Here is an 18,046-nt window from a genome sequence, read left to right on the forward strand (position 1 = left end):
TCTGTGAGCATGTATAATACATAACACATGCCTATTTCAAGCATCTTATCTTGTAGATCTCAGTGGGAGTAATGGAAGGAAGCATGGCTTTATTTTCAGTGTTCTTAGCTACCAAAAATAGACCCAGCACCCTCTCTAAACTGGTCTGATGTCTTGTAAGATAAAATTAAATTGGACGTTGGAGATGCTTCATTATATCTTCCTTCTCTCTTCATTTCTTGTAAGATCAGTCAAGTGGGGAAGCAAATTTGATCAGGACTGCAGTATTGAAGAAGACTATTTTAGTTATTTCCCCTGTTCCAGCTTCTTCCCACCTGATGCCCTCTGAAGAAAAGGTGCCAAAGTGTCGACCTCCATCTTTTTAATGAAATACTTCAGGTAATTCAGGAAGAAGCAAAACATGGTGGCGAGTTAGGGCCTTAACCAAGTTACTTAACATCTCATGCTTTGACTTTTGCATTTACCCAAGGCTGCCTTTGAAGATTTTTCAGATACTACAGGTGGGACAGAATGCAGCAACCTGATTAATAGCCACTGGGAATTCCTATAACCTTGTATTACTGCACGCTGCACTGGTTACCAACAGGTTTCCAGAAAAAATTCAAAATGATGATTTTGACGTATAAAGTTCTATGTTGCTTGGCTCAAGGTAGCTTCAGAATTGTGATTATGCCATAAAGAAGAGAGCACTTTCCATCCCTCCCATCTAAAAGATGGCTGGGAAAGTAGAACTTTTTAAGTAAGAGAATAGTCTCCTCCAGAGAATTAAAAGGCCCCAAATTTGCTAGCATTCAGAGAGCAACTTAAATTGTTCTGTTCTGCAATGTGTTTGCATTGCGACTGATATGTCAGTGATAATGATTCTAACTGGCTGTTACGTAGGTGTAAAGGTAACTTTTAAAGCATTTTATTTTTTATGGTACAACTGTAGCAATTTTTTTGTTTTGTGGTTTTGTTTATACATAAAGTGCAATGTACAGTGATACAATATGTAGAAAAATGACAAAGCGGAATGCATGACAGCAAATAATATGACTGGACTGTTTGGGGGGATTTTTTATTTATTTATTTATTTTTGTCATTGCTTACTTAAAACTGGGCAAAGATGCAGCCAGGCAAAAGAATTTTGAGAGAATCCCCAATTTTGGGCGTCTCAGCTGGAAAGACTCTTAACCCAAATACTGTGCTTGCTTGCAATATTTGCAAGTCCCAAAGCAAGGTATGAGAAATAGATGAGGTTCCTATTCTGGTTCACATACAGAAGATGATTGCTGACTTATCTTGATCCCAGGGCATTTAAACCAGAGATGCACAATCTGAGAATTCATGCTGTATATCCTCCCCCTCCCCAAATACAGATCCTCCATAGGTTGGCAATGAATTGTACTTTAGAATATCACAGAAGAGAATATGTATTATGTGCAAGGAAAATAATGTTTAACTTTAAATTAAATGCAGAATTTACCTAGCTCTAAAGCATATTTGTTCTGGCTTCTCCTACAGCCCTTTGGTATATTAATCAAAATCTTGATGAAGCCTTTAGTTGTGGATTTCATCAGAAATAATCCAATTTGCACACCAGTTTTAAACAGGGAAATGCAATCCATTCTGGGCTAAAGTCTCCAGTCCAGATAATCACAACTACTTGCTTTTGATCCTGAGTCGGTTCCTCCCTTTGCACAAACCTGTTCAAAGTCCTCATTTATGCTTTTTCCAAAATGCTCCCCTTGGATTGAGTTTGAATGGAAGTTGGCATCTAGCACAATGATACAATCAGTTAAATATCAGGCTGACTTAATTAGTTCTACTCAGCCCAACAGGAACTGCAATTGGTATCAGTGTAAATTTCTCCAGGCTAGCTTCAAACCTAGCCTTGAGAATGCAATATAATAATTCAACCAGAATATGAATGAATGGCCAAACCATTTCAGTTTTTTTCTATTGCTGCTATATTGGAGTAAATTCTAACAGAAATAATTGTAAACAGCAAGCACCCACTTTCCAAACTGTGACTCCCCCACCTCCCTTCAGGTAATGAGGTTTCTTCTTTAAATAAAACTGCTGTTCATCTACTTTCATCCAAAGGATTCATAAGATAGCAGTCTTGGACTTCCATTATTTCCATGATTTGGTGAGATGAAAATGAGAATAACAGCTGAGCATTATCTGTATAAAATCCAACCCAGGTGCAGATTTCAGTGTGATGTGCATTCTGAACACATTACTAAGTTGGCACATTTCACTAAACCACACTGTGATTTGCTTGCTATTATCTAAATGTATGTCAACCTTGCCACTATGATTTGCAACCAGTGGTCTGTGCCTTAGTGTGAGGTGTAATCCCACCAACATGATAGGTTGCGGCAATCATGAATATCGATGGAGAAGGAAAGAGAGTTAAAGACATCCCCAGAGTTGTGAACTTGTGAATTGATGCTTGAAGCCTCTAGAGGCTATGCAGTGCTGGGGGTAGTGAGCGCAGCTGAAAGTTAAACATTGTACATCATTTCATAAATATGGGGAAAGGAGAGTTTTTGAAAAGGTTGGGAGCTGAGTCGCCAATGAGACTTATATTTGCCAAGCTGTTTTCACAGCAGCTGTGTTAAAAATAGCTTGCAGGGGCTGGAGCTGCATGTCAAGAAATATTAGCCTTTTTTTTAATAGAGTCTTGGCAGGTTCGTTGAATGTTGCAGAGGGTGAAAAACTGAGAAATGGCAGTTTGAGCAGGAACCTGGATCTGCTCTTTTGAACATCCGTTTAAAATAGCATAATAGAGAATCTGGTTGAAAGGGAAGGCCTCAATTTCCCTTGGCATAATTCCTCCCACTGGTTAATCCGCAACATGTGGGGGCCACAATTCCTATAACACCAAATTTCTATACTGACTGTGGATGCTGGAAGTTGCAGTCACAACATTCTATAGTTCAGGGGTCTCCAATCTTGGCAACTTTAAGCCTGGCAGACTTCAACTCCCAGAATTCCTCAGCCAGCAAAGCAAAGCTGGCTAGGGAATTCTGGGAGTTGAAGTCCGCCAGGCTTAAAGTTGCAAGGTTGGAGACCCTTTGCTATAGTTGGAGGGCAACAAGGAGGGAAGACTCCCTTAGGGCAGTGATGGTGAACTTTTTGGATTTACTTGTGTCTGCTGGCATATCACCCCACCCAAACGAAAGAAAACAATTCTTTGCATATTTATCTTTTTTTTTTAAATGAAGCCCAACTGTGTATGATCCCCAGGATCTGCCCTGCGCTTCTTACCTTCAGGTCCTGTTGTTTTTCTGTTGATAGGCTCCTTTGGCCTATCTGAGGCAGCTCTAGGCCCTTCATTCTTGAAGTGGCTTCAGAGAATGCTCTTCCATAAACTGGGTGAAAACATGCTTGTTCTTGCACAACTTGTGGAAGCTCTGGAGGCTGCCCAGAGCATACTTCAATCTTGTGCTGCCTTCTCAGCTTCCAGAAAGTATGAAAAAAAGGCATATTTTTGACAATAGCTGTCAGGGGAACTGTGATGTCACTTAAAATGTGATGGTTGTCTGCTTTGACATTCAGGTTCACCCATTACTACCTGATGGGGTGGGAGCAGTGGTGGGTTTCTACCGGTTCACCCCAGTTCGGGCAAACCGGTAGTGGCGGTGCAGGAGGCTCCGCCCATCCACCTGGACATCATCACAGATGCTCTGCGCGTGCGCAGAAACGCTATGCGCAAGAGAAGCAAGCACGCACACGCTCCCGGTTCCGAACCAGTAGCGAATGTCAGTGGAACCCACTACTGAGTGGGAGGAAGTCAGTTTGCCATATTATTTCCCAATAAACCTCCTGTTTTATGCAAACATTTTCCTAATGGTTATATGATGCTTTTAGAAAGTCATAAGTATTTTCTAGTTCATCTGTCCCATATTCCAAGCCATGTTTCACACCTTGTGCTAAGCCATATGCTTTGTTTTGTTTTGTTTTAGGGTGTTGTGTTATGTTGTGCTTCACCAATAACTGAGGGCTTAGCATATTTTTGCCAAGCTTTTGTAGATTATTTAGCAAACTCGTGTTAATCCAAAGAAGTGATTGAATTCAAAATATTCTTCAATCCCATTCCATTATTCCTATGCCAAATTTTTGTTGCTTATTTATATTTCTTCTCTTGATGCCATGTTTTTGGAAAAACCACTTTCCTTTCCTTTCCTTTCCTTGAAGAAGTAATAACAATAATTATTGTTATTGTTATCATCAATATCACTAGTACTTTGAGGTGTTTTCTTTGAGCAGTATGAATTTGAGAGCTTTTTTTTTTGCAGAATTCTCCTATTTAAAGGCAGTAAACGGGATTGAAGCTAGACTATACTCTTTCAATCTGAGCATAAAGTATATGCTGTACAGCAGTTTTTCACAACAGAATGACTGGATGCTCAGTGTTAATACTAAGCTTCAAACCACGAAGTTTAGGTTTACCCAAGTATTGATTTGCCGTGTGGTATGAACCTAACCACTGTGATTTATAAACCATAATTTATCATATAGTACGTTATGAAAATTAAATAATTATATTCATCCAAATATGGTTTAAAAATCTAGTGTAATATGTGAACCCACCCATTGTGATGTATAAAGAACCATAGTTAAAATAAAAAAGTGTTTAGTGTAATGTGGTAAATATTGTATGCATGTATCTCCCAGTAATGCTTATTTTTAAAATGATAAATATTCATAAAGATCAGAAACCTTTTATCTAGCCTTAAATATAAGATGCCTTCTTGTACAATTAGTACTGTGCATATGTGCTTTAAGATATTTCTCTGTCTTTATAACTGCTGTGTTACAAGGCTTCGTCTGGAAAAGTGAATTTCTTCATCAGTTTTAAACTTCTGATCCTTTACAATTTAGTGGCTTTCACTTTTCCACTCTAATAACACTTTCAGATATTGAATAATCAAAGAACACAAAAAGTGCCTTCTTGGGTTCTACAATTTACAAGGTGCCAAAATGATCATACATGTGTCATGATGTCATTCTGCAAATGACAAGAGTTATGTCATTCGTAAAGTCATGTATTTTACTTTGTGGTGCACGTACCATTTGTCTTGCATGGCTTTTTTTGCAGATACAAATGGGAGAGCAGGGTCTTCTGCCTGAAAACTTTTAACTCCTTACACCCACCCATCCCAGTACTTCTTCCCCAGTATCTTGAAAAAAGTACCCAGGAACAATTGAGGCAAAATAAAGAGATAGTCCTGGGGATGGAGAAGATGTGAGAAAGAAATTCTGCCTTGAGTTGGTTTGATATGAGTGGGTGACATTGGGAAGCTTTCGAGATTCTGTTATTATATCCTACGACAGTAGTAGCATTTCTTGCACTGTTTGTTTCTTTACCTAGCCTGCCTCAAAAGATTGGTATACTCAAGGTTACCTAGGATCAGCCTTCTGTTTGTTCCATTCTCCTCATTTTCTTTCTTTTTTTTAACTGATCCGGTTTCTTTTGTATTATTATATGACATTACAGCAGCTGAAACACATTTAATAAATGAAAGTTTTTGCATTCCATGCTTGAAAAGGCTTCCTTTACTCCATTTCCATATACTAGACTGCTGTTGCAAATATAAGAGCAATGATATTTATCAAAAGAGGAAAGGAAAGGGAGAAAAATTGACTACAGTTGGTCCTTGACTTATGGGCACAACTGGAAACAGAACTTCTATAACAAAGCGATGGTCACTAAGTGAATTACATGGTTGTTATGTGAATACAGCTCCCTCCCATTGACTTTTCTTGTTAAAACCCCCTAAGATGGTCATGAAGGGCCATCAATATGAACTGAGGCCCTGCAACCATCCTAAATACATACTGGTTGCCAAGCACCCAAAGTTTGATCACATGGCCACAAGGACACTGCATCACCATGCCATCTGTGGGTGGCTAGGTTTACATATGTTCATAAACATGCATGAATAATTTTAAGAAGTCGCTCTGCAGTGTTATAGTTAATTTAAAAAAAACCCTCTTTAGGCACAAAGTAGGCTCCACATTTTTCAGTTTTGCTATGGTTTTATCAGCAGCTTAGCAGAAATGACTTTATTTTTCAATGTTATATATGGAATTTGATCCACAGAAGGAGATAGTGATAGTTTATTTAATTTTATTTGTAATATGCCTCAAGGGAAATAAACAGATGACTTGGAATTTGTAGTCCATCTGTAGATGGACAAACACTTAAGCCCAATTCAGGCTCCAGGTGGGTTTCAAGCATCTTTTTACATATAAAAACGTCTTGAGCTAAAATAGATTCTTGTGCTCCTGAATTGTGTGAAATGAAGCAGCCTCTATTAGCACACTAGATTTGGAAGCCCAGTGGTATTTCTTTCGCTCCAAAGGCCCCAGCTCATCAGTAGTTAGTGGAGCTGAAACCTTTTAAGCTCAGTATGCAGAGACAGCTGGGTTCCTTCTCCCCCTCCCGCCCCCCCCCCCAGCAAAAAGCCACAGCCAGTGAGGTGTACAGAAACCCACATGCACATTTCCACTCTCTCACCTTGCACTTTCCCTACCCCCAGCTCTCTTCGCTATACTTCATGTTCTTTTGCTATTCCTCCCTCGCCCCCGTTTTCTCTAACAAGGCTGAATTAATTTCACCCCATAGCCCGTTTTAAAAGCCAGACCTGATTCATGCAAACTTATGGTAAATGGCAGTTCTATAATATTTTCTAAAATATTGTCTCTTCATGGGTGTCCCAGAATTAGGAAACAGAAGATACAAACAAGAATAATGCATTACCCCATCCCAGTGTTTCTCAACTTTAGCAACTTTAAGAGGTGGGGACTTTTAACTCTCAGAATTCCTCAGCCAGCATGCATTACTTCATTGATGATGCCTGCCCCTGTGATTTCTAAACTATAGGCTTCGCCTCACTCGTGAACCCAAATATTATTTTAAAATAAATAATGATTTGAGTGCAAACGGGAAACTTTGCAGGAAAGAGGACGGCAAGGCAAAATCTGGTACTGGTTGCAGAATCTAACTTACTGTATGTAATATGATGGAAAGCAGATACGATGGAAACAACTAAGGCTAGAGCAGTTGCTGATCCTACATCCTCCAACATCTTTTATTTTCTCTCCATTTAACTTTGCTCCAAGCTTTTTCTGCTCCATCTCTGTCAGATAGACTAGCTTTTCCAAGCTGGGATGGGTGATAAAACCTGAGGCTAACAAGTAGGGACCAGCCAACATTCACACAGCAAGCTTCATGGTTGAGTGAAAATTTTAACCCAGCCAGCTGTAGTCAATGTGCCCAAATAGGCGTAGCTGTACTTGGCAGATTTATAGACGCTAAACAGGTTTGGATCTAGTTACAATATGGATCAAAAACTGCTAGGAAGTAGGTTAGACTGAGAAGTTAAACAAAAATCCAAAAAGAGGATGAAAAACTACTTCTATTCTATTGCCAAGAAAGCTACATGGATGCATTATGGATAAATGCAGTCGATGGAGATTAAGTCAAATTTGGTGCTCAATATTATACCTGTCAGCCTTGCTTTTGTGACACTTAGGTATTCCAAAGAACCTAAAAACACCCTGTATGCAACAATAAAAATGTATAAACACATCAATGTATTTTGGAAATTTTAAGAAAATAATGCTGGAGCAGGTTCTGCACAATGTACTATATCGGGGTGCAGTTGAGGGCAACCTACCCTGTCCCCCAGTTTAAGGTGCAAATACCAGAAGATGGGCAGTCATTTGAAAACTGATGCAGAAAATCTAACAAGGATTTCCCCCCATTGACAAGAAAGGCAATTAAATAAATAACCAGTCATTTGCAGTATCCTTTGTAATAGGCTTGATTTGAGTCCCAGCTCCGTAGATTTTTCAGTGTTATAAATGCTCTTTTCTCTTTGAAATCATTTTTAATAAAAATGATTGTTTCTAAGTATTAGTTAATAATGTAACTAATAATGGAATGGAATTGAAGGTACAAGCAAGGATAATAACAAAGGGAAGTGATCTATCTATCTATCTAGCTATCTTTTTTGCTGGTCCTTATTTTTTTGCTGGTCCTTATTTCAAGACCTGAAATCTACTTATTTCTTAAGCAAAAATCTCTTCCAAATTTTATTCTCATTGATCTTATTGTTTCTGTTCACAGGGAGAGCTGCAAAATGTCTCGTCTCCTTTTCTAGTAAAAAACAAAATTCTTCTAGTCCAGCCAACAACACCTTTCCTTCCTTGTTTTCAGAACCAAAGATTGAGAGGAATTCTATTATACTATAGTCCAGGGGTCTCCAACCTTGGCAACTTTAAGACTTGTGGACTTCAGCTCCCAGAATTCCTCAGCCAGCAAAGACCTATGCTATAGTCCTTGCAATGACCATACAGAAAACTATCAAGTTTACACTGATACAAGAATAGTGTGATACATCAGGAAATACTTAAATCATTGTAAATACCCCTATCTTCCTGTACTCCTGAGAAATTTGCTTAGAGAATATAGTTGATCTTTGAAATCTAGGACAAGTTAAACTTACTCAACAATCCTAGTTATTTTGCCAAGGTTTTACAAGCAGCTGATTCCTCTCCCATCTTCTTAATTCTACTTGCACATACACATTACTGGCCTCAATTCAAATTCAGATGGACTCTTGATTTGTATTAAGGGACACGGTAGGGCAGTGATGACTAACCCTTTTGCCATTGAGTGCCAAAAGCAAGGGGACCGCGGGGGGGGGTCGTGTGTGTGGGTGCCCACATCCATAATTCAATGCGCCCTGTCCCACGCACCTGTGTGTGTGACACCCTCCCCCCCTGCACTCCCACCGCTTTTGGTATGTGATGGCACGGTGGGTTCAGTAGGCCCGTTTTTAGCTCTCCCCAGGCTCCAGAGGCTTTCTAGGAGCCTGAGGAGGGCAAAAATGGCCTTCTCCAACCCTCCACCCCAGTAACCCTCCAGAGGCCAGAAACAACCCATTTCCCAACTTCCAATGGGCCTGGAAGGCCCGAAAATAGCTGGCCAGCACGCACATATCTTGCGTGCCCACAGATATGGCTCTGCGTGCCACCTGTGGCACGCATGCCATAGGTTCGCCATCACAGTGGTAGGGCCTTGCCTCCCATTCTTCTTCCCTGGAATTGAAGGTACAAGCAAGGATAATAACAAAGGGGAGTGATCTATCTATCTATCTATCTATCTATCTATCTATCTATCTATCTATCTATCTATCTATCTATCTATCTATCTATCTATCCATCTCCACCAATTCCAATAGAAACTGGATGGCAAAATGGATCAGAAAGTTCATTAAAATAAAATATAAAACCACGCAATAATAAATACTAAAATAATCTTAAAGGCAACACAGATGATAACATAGCACTCTTCCCCCCCCCCCTCCACTCATAGAGTAAAGCATTAACCCCAGCTCTGGGACTAAACCAAAGCCAGATTTTAAAAGCTTCCTGGATTTAAGAAAATTCATAAATGGCTAGAAATGATAACTGAGCAACATATTGAGTTCAAACCAGAAATGTGCCTCTTAGGTATATGGTTGGAAAGTTATGACAAAGCAACCATTTACTTAGTGTTACATATATTGACGGCAGCTAGAATTACATATGCTAAATATTGGAAAAATGTGAACACCTCACCGGATGATGACATAATTAGGAAAATTTGGGATTGTGCAGAAATGGACAGATTAACTTGAAAAATTAAAGATAAAGAAGGCTCAAAATATTACAGGACATGGAATAAATTTTATGAATGGACAGAGACGAGGTAGAAATGAGAGGGACGTTTATGAGTGTCAGTACAACAAAAATGTATAAAACTAGATATAATAGGGAAAAATTTGTAAATAAGCTAACGTAAGTAGAAACTTAAGGGACACGGTGGCTCAGGGGCTAGGACGTTGAGCTTGTCGATCGAAAGGTCGGCAGCTCAGCGGTTTGAATCCCTAGTGCTGCCGTGTAACAGGGTGAACTCCTGTTACTTGTCCCAGCTTCTGCCAACCTAGCAGTTTCGAAAGCACGTAAAAATGCAAGTAGAAAAAATAGGGACCACCTCTGGTGGGAAGGTAACAGCGTTCTGTGCACTTTTGGTGTTGAGTCATGCCAGCCACATGACCATGGAGACGTCTTCGGACAGCACTGGCTCTTAGGCTTTGAAACGGAGATGAGCACCGCCCCCTAGAGTCGGCAACGACTAGCATGTTTGTGCGAGGGGAACCTTTACCTTTTTAAGTAGAAACTTAGTTGAAGTTTTCTTTTATTTCCTTTTGTTTTTTATTTTTGTTTTTTTTTATTGTTGCAATTACTGTTAACATAGCACAGTTATAGTTATTAGCATGTATGTTATTTATCATTGATCTCTCTCTGGTTGTGCTTTATTGGCATTGTTACCCTGATGTGGCACTGTCTTTTCAATAAAATAAAATAATAATAAAATAAAATAAAATAAAATAAAATAAAATAATAAAATAAAATAAAATAAAATAAAATAAATAAAATAAATAAAATATAAAATAATAAATAAAATAAAATAATAAAATAAAATAAAATAATAAATAAATAAATAAATAAATAAATAAATAAATAAATAAATAAAAATAAAAAATAAAATAAAATAAAAGCTTCCTGGAACCCAATGCAGAGGGCATTTTTCAGAGAGAAGGGTGGCACTGTAACAGAAAAGGCCAACTTCCTTAGTCCTGTAACATAATGTTTACTAAAGTGGACCTGAAGCACAACCAGATGAGCAGAAACAATTAGACACTTATCTCAGGAAAACTGGTTTATCTCATCATTGTAAAACTTAATTCCTTCTTTTTTCAGGTTGCTTCATTGATCTAGCCAGTTCCGTTTTTTATTTTCTAGCCATTTCTTCCAGCCTTGCTCAAGTGTCGGCTCAAGCCTTGTTTGTATCTAAGAGAATCCTTGTACCTGTAGGTCCCCAGTGGTATCACTTGTGCCCCTTACTTCCATGTCTTTTATATTCCTTTTTCCAAACATTGCTTTCCACTCCCGGAAGTAACCTTTCCCTCCCACCAGAAAATCACATTTCATATGTCCTTGTACTTTGTCTTCTAAAATGCTCTGAATCTCATCCAATGATCTCAATACGTTATTTTCCCTTTCTTCATCTTTCCACCCTTATTCCTCTGTTCTGCATCCACCCATCCAATTACAAAGTTATTACTTCCAGCATTTTGCTCCGTCTTCATTCATTTGTTTCACTTTATCGCAACCTCCTGAGTCCCAATAATGTGTGCTGTTAGCTATATTTATCTTGGGTTTCAGATGGTATCCTTGAGCATTTCTAATTCTTAGCAGTTTAAATGATTTGGCATTTATTCATTTTAAAAATTGTTTCAAGATTAGCTTCTCTCAGATTATGACTTTAGTCACGGGTTTTTCCTAATTACAGACCCAATACTTACCCATGATGGTTGGGGATGATGGAAGGATTATGCCGCATTGCTGGTGCTTTTTTTATAGCCTCCACTAATATCAGTCCTTTTACTGCAGTAACTGGCTGGAATTGTGTGGCATAGCAAAACTGGCATTATATAATGAGAGTGAAAAAGGTGTTAGTAAACAAATTTCACAGAAAAATTAATAATGTGAGCCAGATTACAATACGCATAGGTGGAACCGAAAAGTAAGAGGCCAAATTACTAAGTTACTATAAAATAAAGTAGTTGGTGTATTCAGCTACTAACATTGCTAAGATATACCGAGACATGAAATAAATCATTACTGGATTCTCATTCTCATTCTCTTATGTTGGCCATACTTGGTGCAAGTATAGATACTTCACCAACAGAATGGATTCAGCTCTCACTCGCCAGAAAGAGATAATGAAAAGAGCAGTGAAATGGGGTTGCGGGCTAGATAGCCATAAGATCACTCATCTCCAGACACGCCTAGAGATTGGAGCATCTGTAGTAGTCCCCTAGGCCCACATGTTAGCCAGTGGGTTGCTGTTACATTGAGCAGAGTTTTTCCTCCAGGCCTAGATGTTGTACCTTGAGTGCAGTTAGTCATGGCCTTTGCTCTGTATGTTCAAGGTCCTATTCTCACAACAGCAGGTCAGTGGAAAATTTTCCTAACAATATGTTAACTAACTTATTCCACTGTTGACAGCCCTCTTTTCCCCAGCAGGAAAGAAAAACAGTAAAGAGAGGATGGTTTTTCTAGCACATAAATGGCCTGCAGCCTTAAACAATCTCTTCTTTGCCCTCTTTTCCTCTCTAAGCAGCCTGTCTTCCAAATCAGATTAAAGTAGTTTTTGCTTGCTTTTTAAAATAGAAACCTTTTCTTGACTCCCATGTGCTCTCCTCTAGATTATTTATTTAAGGCTTCTCTGGTAAATGTGGAATGAGACTGAAGCTTTTCTCTTCTGTGAGGCCCTTGATACTCTCTTGAGCTTGGTTGTTTCCTTGCGTATGTTTCATTACCAGGCTAGGTAACATCATCAGGAATGGGGAGAAGGAGAAATGGGTTAAGTTTCTGTTTTGACTACTCCCCCAAAGCTTTGCCTTCAGTGCCTTTTGAGAATTCTGCAGCAGAAATGTGGTGATTGAAGGGAAAAGCAAAAATGAAGTTCATGAAGTACAAGAGCTCAGTTTGATGTAATAGTTAAGGCATCAGCTACGAACCAGGAGATTGTGGTTCTAATCCCACTTTAATCACAAAGCTAACTGGGTGATCTCATCCATCATTTTCTCTCAGCCGTAGGAAGAAGCCCAGGGTATTTCCCAAAAACTTCCCAAGAAAACTGTACAGGTTAATCCAGGCAGTTGCTAGTGCAGCCATGGTAGTGCAGTGGTTAAAAAGCAGTATTGCAGGCTAACTGGTCACAGCTGGGAGTTCAATCCTGACTGACTCAATCCCCCATCCTTTCGAGGTCGCTAAAAATAGGACCAAATTGTTGGGGGCAATATGCCGATGTTGTAGACCAGTCAGAGTGCTATAAAACACTATGGAACGATACACAAGTCTAAGTGCTAATTGCTTTTTAAAAGCACAAAATCCATTAAGTATATTGAATATTTCATCACTTTCAGTGGATACTGAGCAAAGTTCTTGATGCTAATATAACATGCCCTCCTCCCCAGTGACTGCTGTTATTTTTTCCCTTTTTCTTTCCCTTTGTCTGCTAGTTACAAAGGTTCAAACGCTCTCTATCACTCAAGACCATCCTGCGCAGCAAGAGCGTGGAGAACTTTTTTCTGCGCTCTGGTAATGAGTTCAAGCTGCCCTCCGATGTCCTGCTCAGTCCTCCTGATTCCATGCCACCCCCCTCTCCACCCCCAGCTCCCTCCGAAGTAGAAGCCTCCCCGAGAGCTCTTCACAAGTCCCTGGGGACCCTCAAGCCCATGAAGACGCACAGCTTCCAGGAACACGTCTTCAAGAAACACAACCCTTGTGAAATTTGCCATCAGCTTATTGTAGGTAAGCAATTTGGATGCCTTGTCCCACACCTTCTTGATAATGTTTTCTAGTTCTTGCCATGCACGCTCAGGAGCTGAATTCTGGTCATTTTTTTTCTGTCCATGTCTGGATTTCTTACACTCTAAATCCTGAGCTACTTCCAGATCAGGATGGCCCTCCTCCCTTTCCTCAAATAGGTTTACACTTAATAAGGATTAGGCATTGATTCTAGATGAAGCTTGGAAAAATATGCATTGGCGGAAGTTGGCTGTTGATGTACCTCATCTGCTTGAGTGGAGCCTGCAGTGGAAAAAATAGAACAGCTGGAGCACAGCCCATGAAGGAGCAAGGAGATGCACACAGGCCTGATATTTTCTTTTTCTTTTTTTAAGCAGGCTAGCAACAAGCAATTGGAAGTGGGTGGAAGCCTTATAGGCTGTGTAGTTTGCTTTCTTTTGCTGTCTAGCATTGTTTGTTTGGGTTGGAAATTTTGATGGCTGTTAAGTGAAGCACCCATGTGTTCGTCTCATGTATGACACTCCACTTCTTCCTAAGGCAGTCATTAAATGAATATGTGGGTTGTTGAGTGGTCATTGGGTGCCTCAGATTTGCCAGAGAAGGACCCCAATCTCTCAAGGCATTCCCCACCCCCGGAGGCACTTCAGGCTCGCCCTATGCCCCTCAGGGTGCCTATAGGGCTTGAGTCTACTTCCCACCCCACCAGGCCCTATGTCCTTCTTCTTGTCCCACATCACCCCACAATGCCCCTCACACACATCCTTAATCCAAGCTCTGGAGCTCTTTGAAAGATGTGATGAGTGACACGGGGTGAGGAGGAGGAGGAGGAGGGTATGGGGCTTGGTGGGAGTAATGCGAAGGGAGGTGGGAGGGCACTACAGCATCCCTGTATCTGATGTAAGAATGAACAATCACAGGGGCAGTACAGTGACCATTATTCCAAGATGAGGTTGTACATAGTTTTTTTTTGGAGGGGGGGAGGTCTAAAGTGATCAGTTGTAAGTCAAAGGCTGCCTGTAAGTGCAAAGGAAAAAGTAACCCTGGAAATAAGGATTGGAAAAAAATTCATAAGATGGTTGATCGTAATAAGCCACCCTGCAGATATGTTGATTAGGGAGGATGGGAATCATTATTGGCCTCATTTGAGATGAGTACACAGCCTGTCCCTTGCTATCAGGCACATATTTCTGATTTTTATTCTCCCTTGCTCTGCCCCTCAGTATTGTTTCCACCAACATACATCTATTATCTTAGCAAAACACCTTCTAGCTCCCTTGTGTCTTGGCTTTACTTTTAGGAAACTCCAAGCAAGGTCTACGATGCAAGACATGCAAAGCAAGTGTGCATTTGTGGTGTTCAGAAGAAGTTTCTCATCAGCAGTGCCTGGGCAAGACAGTAAGTAGCTAAGCAAAGGTATGCATGGGTTAGGATAGAAAGATCCAGAGAAGGAGAGGATGGACTCTATTCTATAGTTTACACAGGGTTGATGTAATGCAAATAGGCCTCACTTAACATCCAATTATTGAACAACTGTTTGACATTACAGTGGTGCTGAATGAAGAAGTTTACGTGCAGTCCTAGATGTTCCAGCCATTGCAGTGCCTCCGCAGTCATGTGAACAGAATTTGGTCCCATTGGGGCCCATCCGCATTTATGGCCATCTTATTTGCCATCCACCATCATCAATACCCCAGCTGTTGCCACATTGCGTACCACTGCTGTATTGGGCAGGACTTGTTTCACGCTGCTTTCTTTCAAGCTGCTGTAGCCAGGGCCTCGGTTTGTATGCCAGCCAGGTTCTCCATTCATATGCCTGTCAGGGCCTTTGTTCTCAGGTCAGCCAGGACCTTCTTTTACAAAAGGAGACCCCAACCAGTCTGGGGTCCTATCTGTGCTGGCACAAAATAAGGCCCTGGCTAGCAAGGTCCATATTTCAGGCACTGGCTTTCTTTCATTGGCCTTGTTTCGGGGGGAAAAAGTTTCTGGCCAGTGCAGATATGGAACTCCTGGTTGGGACTCAAAAACTCAAAACAGGAGTGCAAAAGAAGCCCTGATTGCAATAGTGTGAAAGCAGGTGGCACAAAAGAAGGCCCCCAACTAGTATACTAGCAGCATGCAGTGTAGCAATAGAAAAGGCAGTGGGCAGAAGATAAGCGGGCAGGCAAATGGGCAGAGATGGGGGGGGCGGAGATAGGCAAATAGAGGAAGTTGAAGCAGAGACAGTCCTTACCTTTTTCCAAGAATGCTTGGATCCTGGTGAGCCCCTGAAAACAACCATGCAGTGACAGCAACTGGCATTGCTGGAATTGCCATTGCTAAGCTGTTTTGTGATATTTCACTTGGTGACTACATCCCTTAATGATGGAATTGCTGTTCCCAATTAAGGTCATTAAGTGAAAATTAATTGGGCCAGTCACTCTCAGCCCAACCACAGGATTATGGTTGTGGGAAAATACAAGGAGGAGAGTGTGTTGGATGTGTTCACCGCCTTGAGTTATTTGACTAAAAATAATAAAGGCAGGATACAGATAAATAAATAAAATGAATAAATAAATAAATTACCAGTTCCATAGACTGTAGTACACGCATTCTGCAAGAGAAGGATTGGCAATGATAGAAGGAAAAAAGAAACAGGAGGGTGGATTTTGCCTACAAAGTTTGTGCATTTTGGATAAAGTCCTGTATCAAGAGCACTAGAAACTGGATTGCTTTACACTGACTTTCTCTTGCAAACAAATCATTTTAAAAAACAAATAAGCTCTGTTGTGAAAATATCCAAAAGGATCTCTCAAAACTGGGTGAAGGGTCATTCAAACGACAAATATTCAGTTTAAGTAAGTGTAAAGTGATGTACATTAAGGCAACACAGAACCCTCTCCAAATTTCAGATATTCATTGATATGAATTTCTTATCAGACAAAAGGTCTTCAGGTTTTTCTGAATAGATATCTGCCATAGCAGCTTTGCAAAAGGCACATTCTATGATAGGAGTGAGAACATAGGGAATTGAAAATAAAATAGCCAGCTTTATAATGTCTGGAATATCTATATCTGGTATGTTCTATACAATTATGGTTGGACTGGAAGAAGTTCAGGGCATGGCAGATCAAGATAATCAGTTGTCTTTAACATTTTCCTTCCAAGGAAAGGCTGGAAAATGTAAGACACTTAGCTTAGAAAAAAACAACTGGTAAGGATATAAAATTAAGCATGACATGGAGAAAATAGACAATATATTTTCCCTTTCTCAAAACACTAGAGAAAAGGCCATCCAATGAAGCAATCTTAAGAGGAAATTTAAAATAGGCAAATGAAAGCCTGTTTTCACATAGCACATAATATGTGGTATTCATTATCTCATGGCATGGTGATGGCTACTAATATGAATGGTTTTAAAGCAAGGTTGGTTATTTTCAGATTTAATGTTGCCTCTGGCTTGGGGATAGTATGCCTCCAAAGAGGTTATGGGAACATGGGCAGGGGAGGATATGTCTCCTTCTGCAACTTAAAAGTACTCAGAGACATCTGCATGGCCATTGTGAAGAACAAATTTTGTATTTATTTTTCACATTTCTTAACTACTGGTACCCGACTTCCTCAAAGAGGTACTTTTAGCAATATATAATAAAACTTCAAAATATAAAAGCAGCATATACTGTAAAAAAATGAAATGTTAGAATTAAACTTTATGAATTTTTTTTAATTGTTAAAAATTAGTTGCAAAAGGCAAAGGAAGGCCTCTAAAAATGCTGAACTAAGATAAATTTTGGACAATTCAAGAAAATTCCTATTATGTAAGATCAAAATTACTATATGAGATCAGGTTTGGTTTTAAAAATTGCCCAACAAATTGTATAAAAAATAAATCAATGAACATAACGTAGACATAAAGCAACATGCCAAAAATATATTTCTCACAACCCTTATTTTTCTCTATACTTACTGCTAATTCCAGCTGTTCAGAAGTACTATTTTATAGATTATGCAAGGAAAACAGCCCACTCATGTTTAAAAAAATACGTTCCTCAAAATAAAGTCTCTTGAAATCAATTATCTCAATTCTTTGTTACCTGATATGTCTTTCTGCTTAAACTGGATAAATCACTTGATTTGTTTTACATCTTTTTCAAACTGAAAGTAGAATAACGTATTTTATTTCTAGACACTTGCAATTTTTTTCACTCAAGGACATTCTAAAAAGCACTTGGCCACTAATAAACATTTTAAGGTATTTATCAATCCACCTCCTCTGTTTCTGTTCTTTTATATTTATCCTTAACAAATTGTAGCTTATGAAATCATGCTTAAATGAGTTGTGCTTCATTGCGTGCAAATAGTTGTTTGTATTGCAGTCCTTCCTCCAATAAACCAAGAAAAGGAAAGAGGATATGCATTCTGAGAATATGGTTAAGAAAGAGAGAATGGAAAGCAGCTTTACAATATAATTTGTTCTAATTTTTGAACATTAGTGACATGTTAAACTTGCATTATTTATTTTGTTGTGCAAAAGGCAAAATGAATAAACTGCAGTATTATAATACACTTATCTTGTGTTATAGTTAATTACATTTGGTTTTCTGTCTTTATCAATATGAATTGCATGTGCTTTCTGTGGCTTACC

General features: G+C 39.4%; 1 protein-coding gene across 3 annotated transcripts in view; it reads left to right on the forward strand.

Moving 5' to 3' along the window:
* The window catches only part of STAC2 (SH3 and cysteine rich domain 2), a 53,100-nt gene that overhangs the window by 13,275 nt on the left and 21,779 nt on the right, over positions 1 to 18,046 (forward strand). For all 3 annotated transcript variants that reach the window (XM_058182164.1, XM_058182165.1, XM_058182166.1), the window contains exons 2-3: positions 13,137 to 13,428; positions 14,723 to 14,820. In XM_058182164.1, the coding sequence (XP_058038147.1) occupies positions 13,137 to 13,428; positions 14,723 to 14,820 (390 nt within the window). The remainder of the gene's footprint in view (positions 1 to 13,136; positions 13,429 to 14,722; positions 14,821 to 18,046) is intronic.

Source organism: Ahaetulla prasina, chromosome 4 (genome assembly GCF_028640845.1).
Source record: "Ahaetulla prasina isolate Xishuangbanna chromosome 4, ASM2864084v1, whole genome shotgun sequence".
Classification (NCBI taxonomy): domain Eukaryota; kingdom Metazoa; phylum Chordata; class Lepidosauria; order Squamata; family Colubridae; genus Ahaetulla; species Ahaetulla prasina.